This window comes from Phoenix dactylifera, chromosome 17, assembly GCF_009389715.1.
Source record: "Phoenix dactylifera cultivar Barhee BC4 chromosome 17, palm_55x_up_171113_PBpolish2nd_filt_p, whole genome shotgun sequence".
Taxonomy (NCBI): domain Eukaryota; kingdom Viridiplantae; phylum Streptophyta; class Magnoliopsida; order Arecales; family Arecaceae; genus Phoenix; species Phoenix dactylifera.
The window spans coordinates 13,831,364-13,849,116 of NC_052408.1; the positions used below are offsets into that span (position 1 = coordinate 13,831,364).

Consider the following 17,753-nt stretch of genomic DNA (forward strand, 5'->3'; position numbering starts at 1 on the left):
ACAAGACTAGCCAGAGATAAAGGTATGATTTTCCGGAGAAAAAAAAAAGAGATTTTTAAGTGAAAAGATGATATTTTGAAGTAAAAAAAGATCGAGATTTTTACCTTGGGGAGCAAGAGCTGTGCGTATGAATCCAAGAATTACGCAAACCCTGGGAACCGCTTAAGCCGGAACCCTCTCCGGTCCCCGCATGGACTGGGGAGGGCCTGTCAACCAATCACGACCGTCCGTGCTTGGCACGACGGCCGTGATTAGCAGAGCCTGCGGTCCAGTCATTCACAGCTGTCATGCCAGAAACGGATAGCCGTCATGCCAAAAACGGATTAGCTAAAAAACGGATCGCCGTGATTGCGCCGCCAGTCCTCCCCTTTTTTCTTTTTTTCTTTTCTTTTTTTTTTTTTTTTTTTTTTTTTTTTTTTTTGACACGGGTTGTTCAGACAACGCGTGTCCGAATACACCCAAGAACATCAAAATACAAAATCTCGCGTAGTGCCAATGGCAACTCCCGCTCTCCTGCCCACAGGGCGTATCCCGAATGGTGTGCTGCATATGCAGCTACCCAGTCAGCCGCCCCGTTGGCCTCCCTGAATACATGCTTGGCCTCAAAGGCCACAACATCCCTCATCATCATCCTAATATCCCGGATCAGAGGATGGTCAATGCTCTCCCGCCGAATCCACCCAATAACAGTGGATGAGTCGCCCTCCAAGATGATCGAGCTAGCCCGTAGTACCCGCCGCGCATGGCAGAGGCCGGCCCAGGCAGCTCGCAACTCCGCCGCTGGCACTGATGTGTCGAATAGCCGACAGCCGTCCGCTGCCACTACCCGAGAGTGAGGGTCTCGTATGACGAAGCCGGGCACCGCCTCGTGTACCACTGTCTAGTACTGAGCCATCAAAATTGACCTTGACCAGTCCTCCCCATTCCAAGCCGAAAAAAACCTCCGCTTGCTTAAACCCTGCAACGGAATTGAAGCTTTTGAGTCGATGGTTTTTGAACCGGACCCGGTCCAGCCTCCATAGGAAAACCGGATCGGTATGCAAACAAAATGAAACTAGTGGCGGCTAATTTTGATCAGAGGACACTTTTGAGTCACGTCCGAGCACGCACGCTTTGGCCAGCGTATGTATCCACGTGGCGTGAGAGGGTGTGGGGTTGGGTGCAATGCAAGTACATGCAATGAGAAAGGTTGGAGATCAACCGCCAATCATTACAAGAGACAAGGCCTGAGTGATTCAATTCACGACTGGCTCATGAGCCTGATGACTTTGAACAGTGATCTTGACCTGCTGAATGGCCGCATTCATATCGAATCTAAGCGCAATTATTTTTGATTTATATTAGCAGTATTTAAGAAAGAATATTATTAGAGAGGGTGAGCGACATCCATGATCAGCTAAGGGTCTTCTGGGTATTGATTCTATTTTTCTTAAAAATAAAATTATGAAAATTGAGACAAAAAAAATATGTTTGATATTATTATTTTATTATGTTATTTTTTAGAAAAAATAAAAATAAAAAATTCTTGCTTTCAATATTTTTAAAATTATGAAACTTGTGTTTTTTTATTACTATCGCTAGCATTGCCTCTACCACAATCATCGCTACCGGTATTGCCGACATCATCACCGCCTTCATCGAATCACCAGCACGTCCGCAACTGCCGTCACTGCCATTATTATCTTTGAGGATCCATGTGGGTGCATATTTAGTCTATATCTGTTATGTGCTAGGAGATCTTAGGTACTTATACAGAATTAAGAAATATAAATAATACTTTTAACTGGTATTTTTGGATGAGGTCCTCGGTTGTTACAAAATAATATCAGAGTGGATCTAATCTATGGCCCATATAGACTAGAGAACATATTAGTGCAGGCCCTTATAGGCTGACCATGGTATAAATGATCGAATTTATTGTATTTATAATTGGATTTGACTGAATTTGGATGGATTAAAAGTATTTATGATTGGATTTGATTGAATTTGAATTTGAATCTTTTAACCCAATGAAGATATAGAGGCTTAAATGGGAGATTACATGAGTATCCATGTAGATGCATGTTTGGTCTCATATAAATTATGCACTCGAAGAACTTTTGGATACTTATACAGGAACAAAAAATTTGAATAACACATTCTAATTAACTACATTCGGTGAAAACCTGTATCACTACTAGCGTGGCATCCACCACACCATTGCTACCTTGCAACATCTGCTTCTACTATTATTGCCTCTATGGCCATCACCATGTTTACCTTTAAAATAATCAACTACACTAAACATCTTTTTTTTTTTAAACAAGATTAAAAAGAGGGAAAAAAAAAAGAAAATGACACCAAATGACATCTGCAACCCATATTTTTGCTAGTTAACAAAGCCGGCCAGCCAACCTTGCCAAGTTGTAGGCAAGAAGCATTGATCTAATAATACATTCATGATTAACAAGTCTTATCTTCTTCTAATTATTAGTCAAGCTAAAGCTTGCCTATAATGCCAATTACTTATGCTATCTTATGTCATAACCAAGAAGTTTCATTCCAATTATTTGGGATTAGCTTTTTATTAAGGTTCCTAAAATTATAATCCGGTACAAAGTCACCTAGAAGTCATCACAATTATATATTTCACCATGATCTCGTGTTCTCTCCATTCACGTGAATTTTGTGGGAAGCTGTTGCGGCGAAAACAAGAGTCAGTGGAGCCCCAAGGTGGTAGCACAGTTGGAACGAGACTTTACTTCCTTCCACCAGCGCAGTCCAGATTCGAAACGCACGGGCGTCGATTAAATATTGGGGACCGTATGCTTCCTACCTGGATACGCTCGGTGAAAACGCTATTTAGTCCAGCTGACACTGAGATGGCGCTGGAATGACGTACTCACACGTGAGGTGACCCACGAGTCGGAAAGGGTATGAGCAAAAATTTCTACCCGCATCGAACATTCTTTAATGGAAGGGGGGCTCAGTGGGAGCTGCTACGCAGATGAAGTTTCCCCTCCCTCTCCCCTCTCCTTTTGTCCTAGCAAAAAAAAAAAAGAGCCGGGGGGACAAGCGGCCGAGGGAATCGCCGGGGACCAGAGTCCCTACAAATGCCATGCACCGAGGACTAGAGAGAGAGTTGGTGGAAGATCAAAAGGCAAAGTATCATTGGGATCAGAGAGTGAGGTTTAACCATTTGTAAGCACATGAGAGTGCACCATAAGTCCATAACATGTTAACGTCGGTCATTTCCCTGCAGCCTGCAAGCAGGACACCATGATGTTCTCTACAAACAAACTTCGCTACCGGCCAATTGTGCCCATGCCTTCGGTCCATCACTCCTCCTACATCTCAGAAAGAGACAATTGGAGAGGGTCTGATTCGTTTGGAACGATCCGTAACAAAAAGTTAACGTGCAAGCGACGCAGAAATGTGGCCTTGCAAGAACCATATGTTTCTTCTCTAATTTGCCTCATGATAGAGATTTATATGAAGATGATGGATTCATCCTTCTTCTTACATCTACTAAGTCATCTCCTGCAACCAAGCCCTTGAAGGATTGAGTCTGACATGATTAGTATTATGTAGATTATCACATTTTTTAAGTTCTCTGGTTTAGAGGGTGGATCTAGTTCTATGGCGCCCACCATTCTTTCTCTAGTCATGGTGACTGTAATGACTGATGATTGACTCTCTGATCGAGGGCTTTTTATTCCAACCTTTTGAGCCTTACTCATGCCGAAAAAATCCAAAATTTCGGAAAGGTATCAACAACAAAGAGTAATGGTTGGTTTGGACCATGACAATACTAATTTAAATAAGAGCTTTGGTTGTTAAATGGTAATGAGGCATCTGAGGCAGTCTGAAACCTCTCCTTGGGTGAGTGACATTGCTGCCATCTAATGATGGAAATCCTTGGTTCTTTGGCATTAAGAACTACCTCCAAGGTCAACGCTTCCTAAAATATGCAGTCACAAGGAACAAAGAAGCCAGAAGAGAAATGTGAATTGGGGCTTGTCCTAGTTGTCACAACTTGTTGCTTAGAAATTAGAATTCTAAATTTGATTTTCGAATAGTGCATGCTTAAAAATATGCACTCTTAACTAATTACTAGCATGGATTGGTCTCCTCTCTTTTTCTTTCCTAAAAAGATTACATGTAACCTACTTAAAACTGCATGACATTCACACTGCTGATTTTAACCTAAAGTGCCAATAAAATAATGCAAATTTGAACCTACCAGCCAGAAAATAAATCCCCAAAAACATATACATCCTCCTTCAATAGATGTGCCAGAAAACAATTAACTTAGCTTGCATCATACAAGAACGATGCACAAAACCTAGCCTTTGCAATCCAATGAAACACAAATCATACTTCATGAAAGACAATCAATACCACAACTAAAATGAAAAATTTATAATATAAAAAAATCCCATCTGGCATAGCTTGTGGGTTTTTTTTGATGATCTAGTTAAGACTAGACACATAAATTAAGATTTTACATATTGTCAAAGAGATAGCTAAGAAAGTTATTAGTGCAGTATCATTATCATTGCTCTTCGACCGTATATCACTATATCCAACCTCATTGCCATAACCAAACAAATTAAATTGTTGATGTTCCAAAAAAAAATTTATTTGTATTTTGTAGATTAGAAGGAGGGGTTAATTTCATCTTCCTATTCTATCCACCCTACCTCCCGAGAGGGGACTCTAATTGAAATCAAGCCCCTACCACCTTGCCATTTACCATGTGAGCAATGACTCTTCCTAAGCTGCATATTTACAAAAAGCATTACACATAAGCTAAATAAGAGAATTAGCCACATAATGATGGTAAAGGAGCAATGAAAATGGATCATTAATGACAATCAAAATACTTGCACCAGTCTTTATATTATCTGCTCTTTTCTGATTTTGTTGGTTGTACTCAACTTGTGAGCTGGTGAAAAAAAAAAGAAAAAGAAAAAGAGAAAAAAAAGGAAAGAAAAAAAAAAGAATATGCTGTTTGCTGTCCGAGAAAGACAGCCGAGTGAGAGATACCAAGTGTTCTTGGAGCGCTGGACTGCTGCTATTCGTCGTGCACGTCGCCGTGAAACCTAGAGGAAAGAATTAAAAGAACCCAAGCCCCCAACCCTTCGAATCCCCTCTGCCTGCCCCTTTGCCCTCTCCGCCCTCCTCGAACGCGAAAAGGAGGAGCGTTTTCTCTTCGGATCGCGATAGATTTCCTCTTCCCTTATCCTCGACGTGTCTCCTCTTCCTCCTTGGCTACTACTCGCGATGATGTACGGGGATTCGGGTTTCCGCAACGGCTACTCGCAGTACGGGGCGCGGGGGGAGCCGCGGTACCGGAGGGGGAGAAGAGGGCCAGGGGACTTGCGAGGAGGGCGCGGACCGTTTAGGGTTTGTTCGTATTACCCCTCTTCTTCTTCTTCTGCCTCGACTCCTTCTTATGCGCAGCCGCTAGAGGGCGATAGGGCTTCGTCTCCGCGGTGGTTGGAGTTCGATCGGGCCTACTTTCAATCTTACTCCCATGTCGGCATCCATGAAGAGATGATCAAGGTGAGACGTTTTCTCTTGTTGTTTCTTGAATCGTTTTTGCATTCTTGTTGCGGCTGGGACGGGTTCTGTAATGTTATTTTGTTATAAAGCAGTGCTGGAGTCAATCTGGAAGGTAATAGGTTACTGCATTGTTGGTTTATCTATCTTTTTTGGAGTAACGGTTTGAAAATCGTGCATTTAGCAGGTAGAATATTCATCCCCCTGTCCATCCGATCTTTTTTTACTAGAAATTTGTTAGTCAGTCAAATTTGTTGGGTGTTCTGGGATTGAATCTGGTAGGTTCTTTGATTTCACTTGCTTCTGTATGTTAGACTCTATGGTGGAGAGATTTCACTGAATTGTAATATCAGATTCTGGCTTTTTAAACGGACGGTATTAGTGGAATGGGCGACATAAGAGATGAAGGGTAGAAGGGACAACCTTAGCAAAGTTTATGGTGAAATCATGTAGTTATACCTATTCATTTGTATGGTAGTATTGTATGATTTCCTTATCGATGAGGCTATGAAATAGTTTTCCTTTTTTACTAGAGATAGATAAAATGCAAGAATTTTGTTGCTTAGTGGAGAACACACGCACTATTGGTGTCAGCTTAGAATGAATGAAATGGTCTAAAAACACAAATTTTAAATCCCAGGTTTATGATTGACATCATCTTCATAAATAGTACGATGTCCAAACTATCGATCAATAATCTGAAGTGATGAATTTGTTTTTTCTATGTTGCATAATATTGTCTTCCTCCTCATCCTCTACATTTGGCCTAGATTGTGCTACTTTGGGTGGAGTACCACCCACTGTTATATCTGTTGTCCTAGAATGTGGTGGCAATGGTGTTATGCAATTGAATTTGAATATCATATTATCATATAACAGTTTGTGTCTCGATAACTTTAATAATATGATTATGGTAAACAGGATCGTTTGCGGACTGATACTTATCGGGCTGCTATCATGCGACATCAACATTTCATTGCAGGCAAGGTAATACTCTCTGCTACATATGTAGAAATTGTACTGAATTAAAGATTAAATGTCTACAGCTCTTTGCGTCTGATTTTCCTTCATAATACAATATGAAATTTTATTGTAGGTTGTCATGGATGTTGGCTGTGGAACGGGAATTCTCTCTATATTTTGTGCTCAAGCTGGTGCTAGACGAGTAAGATATGCCACATTTCACATTACCATTCCACATCATGCATGTCTAACACGAATGTGATTAATATTGTACAGTTATTGAGTTACATTGTCTTCTTTGTATGGTTAAGCAATAAATTTGAACCAGTGGAACCATTCAAGTACAAATCGCATCTGCATTAAAATTGTAATTTTATCAACCTTCAGCACACCATACACCATAGTAACAAATTTAAATAACACTTAATTAGAACCACAAAATAGTGAATGAAGCAAACTCATATTCATGTTGCATGATGTTATATCAGGAGAGATCATTATATCATGGAGTGAGTAAGAAAGTAGAGGCACAATATAACAAAAAAAGAAAACTGTAAGAAAAAAAGGTCTGAGTAGAGGTCAGCATTGCATATCATTAATGCCCCTTTGAGTTTTGGGTATCATAGTATCATATCTTTATAATCTTTCAGAGTTGGTTGTTGCATGCTTCATGCATTATAAAAAAAAGTTTTCAGACTCATCTATTGTTGTTGTTTTTTTTTTTTTTTTTGGCTTTCCATCATGTAAGCCTAGCATTGATTCCCTAATGGTATTGACATGACTGGAGCAACAAATATGGAATCTATATATATTGCAGATGTGGAGAGACCTCATGGTAATTTGGGTCAGAGCGAGAATGTAGGACCTGTAAATGGATACTAGACTGGATGTCATATAGCCTAGTCATTTATAGATCATGATGAATTTCCTGCCAACACCTGCCGCATAAATTCCATGTTAATAATCTCAGTGGTCATGGACTGCATCTATCACAGTAGCAGAGTTAGGGATGAAAAAGAATTTCCTAATTTTGTCTGATGCCTTTATTTGTCTAATACATGACTCTAGAAGGTGAAACCTGTACATCTAGGTTGGCTTCTCGATTAAGTGGCTGATATGCCCCTTTGTAGAAGTGTCGAGGTCACATTATTGGCATGTGATCCCATCCTTCCACGCATAACTCCACCTTATGCTGCTAATCACCATCAGGATGATCTTTTTCTATACAGGGCTACTTAGGTTGTTGATGTTAGTGTAATCATGATATTAAGTATCATCAGGAGGCTCATTTTTAGAGTATCTAAGGATTTTTTTACAAGCATTGCTCAATCCAGTAGCACTCTTACCCATGATGGACAACTAATAAAGTTAATCATCTGGATGGCTTACCCTATCTTTGACCCAGTAAGTATCCTAGGTTTCTTCTGCTGCAGGCTTGTCTTTGACCAACTGATAAATCTTGTGGCCTAAAAGAATCACGTGGATCCACTTAATCATATATTAGTTCTTGTAATATGTCATCATTGCTGTGTTTGTTGTTGGGGTCAATTATGCCAGCCATATTCATCTTATCAAGCTTGATATTCTTTCATTTACTGAACTGGACATGATTTCTAAAATTGCTGGTTAAGAGTATATAGAGCTTAAACATTAATTCATGAATTTCAATATCTATAGCTACTGGTTAGTGAGTGAACTTACATAAAACTATATTCGACTTCTATCTAGTAATAGCCCTATCAAGCTTAGTCTTGCTGCTTTGAAGCTTCCTATCATGGGCAAAACCTAATTTGTTTTTGTAGCTCATGTATGTAATGGTATCTTGGTTTAGATAATTTGCTTCAAATGTAAACAATAGATTCAAAGTTTTAGTATTCTGCTAGAAATCATCTGTCTGACACCTAATATTCAAGTGGGTTTGCTTTAATGAATTTTACTATCAAAACTATTATACATGCAGATGAATATAGAGGATCTCTGTTTGTATAGATAAAGCTCTCCCATACTATGTGCTTATTCTTCTCTTTTCTGGTTAGACATGTACAGATATAGTATTCCTTAACATACTCAGCCTTAATATTAAGAGTTAGGTGGAGAATTGATTAGTAATGGAGTTAATGTACTCTGAGAACTATCACTGTTTATACTTTAAGAGTAATGCTTCAAGCTATTTCTTTTTTCTTATAAAAAAGGTTGTCTATTCACATTCTAAAGTTTATGATTTAGGAAGAGGTGTTCCTTTTTCATTTTTCTTTTTGTTATGCAACAAAAGCTTCATTTCGCTTTCAAACTTCTTGGGTTGCTCATGTTCTCAGGTCTATGCTGTAGAAGCAAGTGAGATTGCTGTTCAGGTACATTCTTGCTTTGCAAAATTATAAAATCAATATGTAACATTTTGTCTTATTTTTTTATTAATGTTTTCTTCTTTTGTCTATCTTGCCTTTTGCTCTTTATAACCAAAACCCCAACCACTGAACCTTGTGCCAGCTATAGGGGTTTGGCTTTATGGATCTTGATTCACTAAGCCTAACATTAAGTAGTATCCATTCCAGATCCATATCATAGCATGACATGCTTTTTGAATATTTTCTTATTGTAAATCCATGATTATGGATTTATGATTACTGAAGAACAATCCAAAAATGATAAGATAGCAGCCAGCATCATATTTACATGCGTATGTTCCTTGGTACAAAGGCACATGGAATGCACTTGAGAATAAAATAAAACATTCTTTTGATATACATTTTATTCCGCTTATCTTAATTTGTTACAGCTCCCACATTTCTACTAAGGTTTTGATGTTAAATTGCATGATGGTTCTGAAGAATAAACATTGCATTAATAAGTTATTTTTTAAAACATTTCATCAGGCTAATGAAGTTGTGAAAGAAAATGATCTATCTGACAAGGTCATCGTCTTGCATGGACGAGTTGAGGTAATTTTCTGCTGATACATATCTGTGATTACTCATTATTCTTCTGTGTGATGCTTATTTGTATTGTTGCAGCGCTTCTAAAGTGTGCTAGTATCATTCTGTGCAAATCTATAAATTATAAATATAATAAAGTCATTATTCTAGTCAATTTCTGAATTTTGCATCTAATCTGTAGAATGATATAATTTCAACAAATTTAGACTAAAGATTAGAGCATCATAATGCTGTTCAACAATGCTTGGTTTTCAGTAGAAGAGTCAAATTCTTAAAAGAAAGACTTCATAAATAAATATGAAATAGTCTACAAAATAATTTCAACAAGTTTAGACTTTTGTTCTTTCTTCCCATCTTCTGTAATTGCAATCTCATGCACCTTATGAAATCATTATGTAGGTTTTTAATCATAAATTGGTTTTTGTTCTCCCACTACTGATTAATCTGAACATCATTCATCTCATATATTCCCTTCTTCATTCACTTTCATGCAACCAATTAATTTGGAGATCATTCAACTCATAAGCTCCCCTCTCCCTTCACTTCCATTCAGTGACCTAAAAATAAGGAGACTCTGAAGGCCACTAGCCAAGCTAATAGAGTTGCTGATATGGTGGACACCCCACTCCCCGACAAAAATAAAAAAAGAAAAGAAGAGACTCAGGAGAGAGAACAGAGGTGGTAACAAAAAGAGCTGCATGTAGAAAGAACATAGCCAACATCCATATTTTTGTGTAGCCTATTATCAATCTTGTTGTGCTTTTGTCACATTATAGTTCCCTAATCAAACTATTGTATTGTAAAAAGGCCCATTATATGTGCTACCTTCTTTTGTAACTATGATGATCGTCACCACACCCCTACACCAAAAATTGCAATCACCTTGAACTATATCATCTTTGTAGCACTTATTTCTTACCTTTTTAAGAACTTAAACTCCTTCATTTCGGTTTTTTATTTTTCATTGGGGATCCAAATCAGACTTGATTCCCCTAATGATATCAATCCTTATTTTGTTTCTGAAAACTTTCATCTGAAATTTAAGCTGATCAGTTAGAGTTTAAAACTTAAGATGGTAGCATGTTTTTGTGACACTTAATATGGTTTGTTATTGAATTCTCATTTAGAGGTTTTATGTTGATCTTCTTTCTTAGGTGATCCTAAAATGCAATTGGGGTCTGCAACTAGATGCTGTCTTTCTCCTTGTCCAAGATTGTCCATTGATTTTCATATTTTATCCAGATTGTTTTTACAAATGCGAAGTTCATGTTTGCAACTCATCCTAAACTTAATGACTGCAGGATGTTAACATCGAGGAAAAGGTTGATGTCATAATTTCTGAATGGATGGGCTATATGCTTCTTTATGAGGTGCTTATACTGACCTTTGTCTTGATGTTTTTTTTTTTAAAAGTTTATTGATACTTGTATGAATGTTTCTGATGAATATATGAATTTGCATGAGGTATTCCAGCAGAACGTCTGCTTACGTAACACATGATCCAAATTTCATTTTTCTTTTGATCCGTATAGGTCTCTAATGCTGTGGGTTCTGTTTCAGAGTATGCTGGCTAGTGTAATATTTGCCAGAGATAAATGGCTTAAACCTGGGGGACTTATCCTTCCTTCACATGCAACGGTAATCTATCATTCCCTTATAGTAGCTCCAGAATACTTTTATTAGTTTCCTTTTCATGCTGATTTATATTTGGTGGTTATTAAAACATGAAATAAAGTTGGAAGCTATTGTTATAAGAGAGAGAGTTGTCTCCTCCTTGGGAATGAACATGCTTCTTCAACATTATACCACTTAAAAGATTCATGATATGATTGGAATGTTTATTGCAAATCTAAGCCGGGCTTCCAAAATTAAAAGCATCCACATGTAAACCACTTGAAATAATGTAGAAAAGTAAAATCTGCACAAATAATTTTTGGGAAACTTTTATATGTGTTGAGTCTAACCTTGAGATGTAAGATATGTTTCTTCAAGTTGATGCACATCAGGTTGGTAGACATGTGTTCATCAGAAGACTTGTTCCTTTCTAGTCCTAGACCTCTCTGTGGAAGTGTTGACTAGCCAAAATGGCTGGTCTAATATAGCAAGAGGGTGACTATGTGGGTGAGGTGGCATAGTTTAGAGGGATACGGTGAAAGATTTATATAAACTAGCACGCATCATATGTGAATTTTTTATATTAGAACATGGCATGATGCATGTTATGTCTCTTATTCTAACTGATATCACATGAGCATTATATAATTTGACGAGCTATGACGCAATAGTTAAAATTTTCTATTTAATAAGAAGTATTTTTTCCATGAATTCACTTATCAAATACACATCCTAGTGGTGCACCCATCTATATTTTCCTTTTCATTCCAGCTATGTTTGTAAGTTACCTTCTTAGGGTAACGCTTCTTTATAACACTTCATGTGCCTTTGGACCCCTTAATGTTAATTAATATTCTAGCCTTTGTAGTCATGACAATTTTTTCTAGTCAGCTCTGGCATTCATATTAATTGTTGATGTAATTACATGGATTTTGACACCTCAAACTTCTTTCCATTTCCTCCCAGTTTGATATCCGTATGACTGTCGATATAGTTCCTTATAGTTTTCACGTCCTGAATACCATCTCTTTTCATCCCAGTTTGCTGTCTCATATTTAGCAATGCTATGTTGTGTGGTTTTAATTAGTCTACCAAGAAATCCAAAATTATGGCATGATTATCCCTGTTGAAAATATTAGAAAGTGCATAACTGACTTTTTAGGAGGTTTATCATGACATTAGAAACGGAAAATATAATTGATTTGCTATATAGATTTGCAATGACAAGGCATTGTAACCAGGATCAGCTCCTAAAGGCAGCAGAATACCCATAATATACTGTTATCCTGAAACCGTAGAATAATAACTAATAAAAGTTTGTCATTGTCTCAATTAGTTTACCAACCAGTATGAGTGATATGTTGATTGTAAGTTTTGTTGTATAATAGATGTTATTTGAAACTCATGCTGGACAATCTTCTGTCTCTTTTGCAGCTTTACATGGCACCAGTTACAGATAGCGAGAGGTATCGTGATAGCATTGATTTCTGGCGTGATGTCTATGGGATTGACAGTAAGTGTGCAGTAATTACCCTAACAAATTTATTATTTGGATAGGGAAGTTGAATGTCTCTCCAGAATAAGGTTGTTGAAGTATCAGGTGCTATTATGTGTTTGACCATGTTCTTTGAAACTAATCAGAACTAGGAAAACCAGGCCATGGGCAAGAGGAAAGGATCTAGTTAAATGGGCATTGGAAATATATATCTATTGACCAATATTCATATGCATGCATGTGCTGGGGCATAGGTCTATGCATGGTAATATCTTTGTTCATTAACAAATTCATTAGAACAGTTCAAAAGACATGGCCTCTCAATTTTATTATCAACATGAGTATGTTGTTTCCAAAAAAACAGATCATTTTTTCAAATTGCAGAACTATATCTGTGGTTTGGCTTGAATTTTACATGACATACATGAATATTTTTTGATGATTGCAGTGTCTGCAATGCTACCACTTGCAAAACAGTGTGCATTCGAAGAGCCCGTTGTTGACACAATTAGCGGAGAGAATGTTTTAACATGGCCTTTTGTGGTGAGTCCTTTATTCTAAATGTTACTTATAGCCCATGTTTGGTCAATTGTCTTGTCTGATCATCATAATTTTGTTGTTAGAATTCCTTTCTGTTTATTGGCAAGCTATTGCTCTTCCTTAGAAGTTAGAATATGGTACTGCCAATGTTTCAAGTCTCAGTTCTGGTGGGAGTGCCAGTCATGGCTGGCTCAGCATGTGCCGTGCCAATGCACAAGCCAAGCTATTTCAAGTCACTAGCTGGCACAATATGTGCCATGCCAATTCACAAGCCAAGCGACACCTAATGAAATAATATTAGAAAAAAGAATTAAAGATTAAGAAAAACCTTTTTAAAATGAAAATATGATTTAACTGATGCTATGCCAACTTTGTGCTGATCCTGATTTTGGCCTGGCATGGACCAGCATAGGCTGGCACTTGAATCCTTTGGTTCCACCAAAGTAAGTCTCAGATGCTAGTTTAACATTTGAGCACCACAGGTAAAATTTTGCACTTCCATTCATCTGGTTGGTAGATAACAATTGGGCAGCAGTTACTCAAATATCAGCATATATCAGACATATTCTAAAACAAATGGACTGCTGATTCAACTTAGGCTATTCTTTCGGCACAAAAAAAGGTTAGTCAAGCTCCTATAGTGCATGGTGGGCCAATCCACTTTGACTCGTTTTTATAGTTTACACACTTTTGTATTGCCTCTTCTTACTGCCGTATTTATGTTAATGCACTTTCCAATGATACGTAAGCAAGGATCTTTTATATATTTTTCCAGTAGTAATTCTAGGTACTATCGTATGTAATGTAGGCTTAGCGGTTCTAGAACCGTCAATGATTGGTGAACCGGCGGATCCATTTGATTAGAAGAATGATCTAAGAGTGCAATCAAGAATATCATCATTATGCTGATATTTGATCGGTTACTTAACAAAGGAAGCAATTTGCCACTTATATTGAAGAGAAAATATCTTAGTAGATATTATCTTTGATTCTTGAGAGTATTCCACAATCTCATAAATTTTATATGATTTTTTTTTTGTGTCACCGTATGGGTCTATATTACATCCTGCTGAATGAGACTCTCAGACAAATGTCTATATCCAATTCTGTGTTCATGTCCACGCAGCTCCAGATATAAGCTAGTGTTTGCTATCTATGTTCTTATTTAATAAGCCCATCGACCAGTAATACAATTGGCTCTCGGAGGTTATGTTGATAGATCTTTTGAAGATAACATTTGTGGCTGCTAATAGTTAAGTTGGCTCTTGAAACAGTGGCATCAAGGTGTTCCCTTTTATTGTGCTTTGCCTTGTCAGTATTGATCTGTAGATAAATTTTAGATATGTGCTCATATGATACTTAAATATTTATTATTAGTCTCATGAAGTAATATTTATTAGAGGGAAGCTTTTCAGGGAAGGACTTGTCTAAGTTAGCTTCATTGGATAGTAGGGAGACTTGCCTTCTTGGTTATATGGTTCGAACTCATGTGACCAAGGATCAAAGATTGAAGGTTCTTCCAGACTTGGAAAGAATCTAGACAGAAAAAAAACAAGGTTTGATGCAGGAATCTTTATCCATCTATGATTTACTAGTTAAAGGCTAAAGAGTTAATTGAAGTGTAATTCATAGTGGTAGATAATTGCAATTAGTTTTTTAAATAGAATATTACAATTGGACTTAAACATTTTACCAAGCATATAAATGGGGCTTCACGATATTATGATGTTCCAAGCTTGGCGAAGAATTGCAAAACTAGCTCTTTCCAGGCTTTAGTTCACAATTAATTTGGAAGAAGAGTTCAAGAGAACGTATTACCCCCTCTATCCTTTAGACTTATCATTAATTGGGACTTAGGACATTTTCTGGCCTTACTCTATGTAATAAGTTGATGTCTACTTGTTTACGAGGTCTTTCCTTTCCTCCTCTTCTAGGTATCACAGACAGCTCTCGCATTATTTTTGGTAGTGCTCCCTTTCTATTTTATTCTGGAGTCTGGACATTTTTAATCTCAGGAAGTTTCATCGTACAAGGAAAATGGAAACAAAGGTAGGTGGTGTTGTCTCATTGCAGATAAAGAAAAGCTGCAACAGAGAATTCAGTACTAGCGGGCTTCCCTTGGCTGTGACCATCATTGTATCTAATTCTATGGTGTTACTTTATAGATACATGAGAATCTAGATAAGTATGCTCTGGTTGTGCATTCTTTTATGTGAAAGGTAAAATTAATCAGAAACAAATTCTTATTTGTTTGATGACTACTTTTCTTGGTTATGTATACAACCGATTACCTTGGAATATACATGATTCATTTCCATGCATATATAAATTGGAGGGTGCCTTTTGTGAATGAAATGCCTCTGTGGACTACATGAACAGGTTAAGTATGTGGATTGCTACACTGTCACAGCTCAAGAGCTTGAATCTATTACCACTAAGTATAGATTCGCATCAATGATGCAAGGTAAAATATAATTATATACAATTGCATTTAAAATTTGTTTCTTTCCAACCCTCCATTGGTCTCTATACTCCTGTTCCATTTAGAAAATATTTTCTGTTCAAAGAGGAGATAGCTTACATTTGTTGCATCTTTTCTGGAAGCCCCTCTCCATGGATTTGCTTTCTGGTTTGATGTCGAATTCAATGGGCCACCAATGTTTCCATTGAACAACCATTTGCATTTCCCTCCTGCAAATTCATCGTCAGACTTTTATGCGCATGGTTCTGGCCACAGAAAGAAACGGGTTAAATCTGATGATGTAATTGTGCTGTCCACTGCACCTGAGGATGCTCCAACACACTGGCAACAGGTTATCAATCTCCTGTCATTCTCTCTTTATTCATATTCAATGGCATTTTCTGTTCTTTCTCTGGCCTGAAATCAATTATTAAATATTTTGCAGACAATGCTCTATTTTTATGAACCTATAGAGGTGAAGCAAGACCAAATTATAGAAGGTTCCATAACGTTATGTCAGAGCAAGGAGAACCCGAGGTTTCTGAATATTCACCTTGAATACTCGTGAGTGCTTAAATTCATTTTTAGCTTATAAAGAAGGTAGCACAATTTTGTGTTTTAGCGACCTCATATGCCTCTCTTTTTGGGCTCTATGCTAAACAGCTCAGGAGGTCGATCTTTTGTAAAGGAGTCTGTTATGCGATGATTTAATATGGGTGTTTCCCTTTGGTTGCTTCCAATTGACCTTCATAAGCTGGAGTCAGTGTGGCTGGACAATGACAGGTCAGCTTTGATGATATGGTGCCTTAGTTTGAAGACTGAAGGAACAAAGTGACTTTTTTTGACATTCCATTTAACTTGGTGACGCATTTCGGCCTATGGGAAGAGATTTTATATGACAAGTCATCTGCAGGTGGCTGCATATATTTGCTATGGAGGATGCCCTTATTCTGGGCATTATATGAGATCTTTGGTATGGATGGCGTTGTAGTTTTTAGGGTCCGACATTTCTCGCGAGCTGCTGATGACATTTAGATTCAGCTGGCCTTGTCATTCCTGCTGAGCTACATTCATTGAGATCAACACCTTGGGCATTGTCATCCATATACTGTATGGATCAAAGCAATGGTGTTTCTGAGGTTCATATGACTATATTTTGCATCTGCTATGTTAACCTACAAATTTTTTGGTAGCTTTTATGATTGATTGTTTCTTTTTTAAATATTTGCCATGTACCGAAAACCTTTTTTCTGAATTGAAGAAAGAGTTCATTAGCATACTGTGGAAATGCCAAATGACCTATTTACTCTAGGATATTTTTTAAGATATTACCCTCTTTCTTTCGCATGCTCTCTTGGTGGTTGGTTTCTGATGCTATGCTCCTAGATATGATTTGCTTAAAAGTGATCCATCCTCGAGATGTCTGAAAATTGGGTGCATGTTTGGTTGAGTATGAATCCTCTACTTTCTTAATATCCAGATTAGCAGAAATGCAGATGATTGTGACTTGCATGAATAATAAAGTTTAGAAAACCGAATTAAGGTATTTGCTATCCTGCTGTAATGGGAATGAGATACTACGTAGGATTTGATAAGAGGATCTTGGATGTGGATGTCCTTTGTCCTGTTGGTAGGTTTTTACTTTGTTAGCTAGGGTTGTACTTTATCTTAGCAGTTAGAAAGCTGTTGCAATGTGGTGATGAGAAAGCGGGAAGCAACATCCTCGAGGATGAATCCTGTTGAGTTTTCTCCAGTGGCTTCGAAGTTCAAAGGCACCTCCTGAAGGGGGGAGATTATCCGTATCCTTGACCAGATACTTGTGGCTTATGTAAACCAAAATTATGGGGCCAGATTTTTTTTTTTGTATATTTCAATAATCAATTTTTTGTCTCAAAATTTCCTCCAAAAATGGTTACTTTGTCCAAAGACATAATATTTTTTTATCTAATCAAATAATAGAAAAAAATAGCGCTGCTATTTCTCGTTACTTCCGGCTGTTCCTCACTATAAGACCTTGATGGTAGCTATTATTTTAGTAATTATTTAACATTAAAATTTCAAAAAATTATTTTTTTGAGTCAAATAACAGCTGCTATAACCATTATAATGGTCGATAGCAGCGGCTTCTGAAAGTGGCACATATCCCAAGTTACCGTTAGCTTGTTAGGAAGTGTGTCCTTATTTAGAAGCTGATCCTTTGCTA

The 17,753-nt window shown here is 37.5% G+C and overlaps 1 protein-coding gene across 1 annotated transcript; it reads left to right on the top strand.

The window, feature by feature from the left end:
* The first annotated feature begins 5,051 nt into the window (after positions 1-5,051).
* Positions 5,052-16,838, top strand: LOC103716582 (probable protein arginine N-methyltransferase 6.1). Its single transcript, XM_008804629.4, has 13 exons — positions 5,052-5,547; positions 6,466-6,531; positions 6,641-6,709; positions 8,823-8,858; positions 9,381-9,446; positions 10,742-10,810; positions 11,001-11,078; positions 12,489-12,567; positions 12,998-13,092; positions 15,469-15,553; positions 15,694-15,902; positions 15,996-16,114; positions 16,214-16,838. The coding sequence occupies exons 1-13, from the start codon at positions 5,266-5,268 to the stop codon at positions 16,254-16,256; spliced, it is 1,296 nt and encodes a 431-aa protein (XP_008802851.1). The 5' UTR covers positions 5,052-5,265; the 3' UTR covers positions 16,257-16,838.
* The last annotated feature ends 915 nt before the right edge of the window (positions 16,839-17,753 follow it).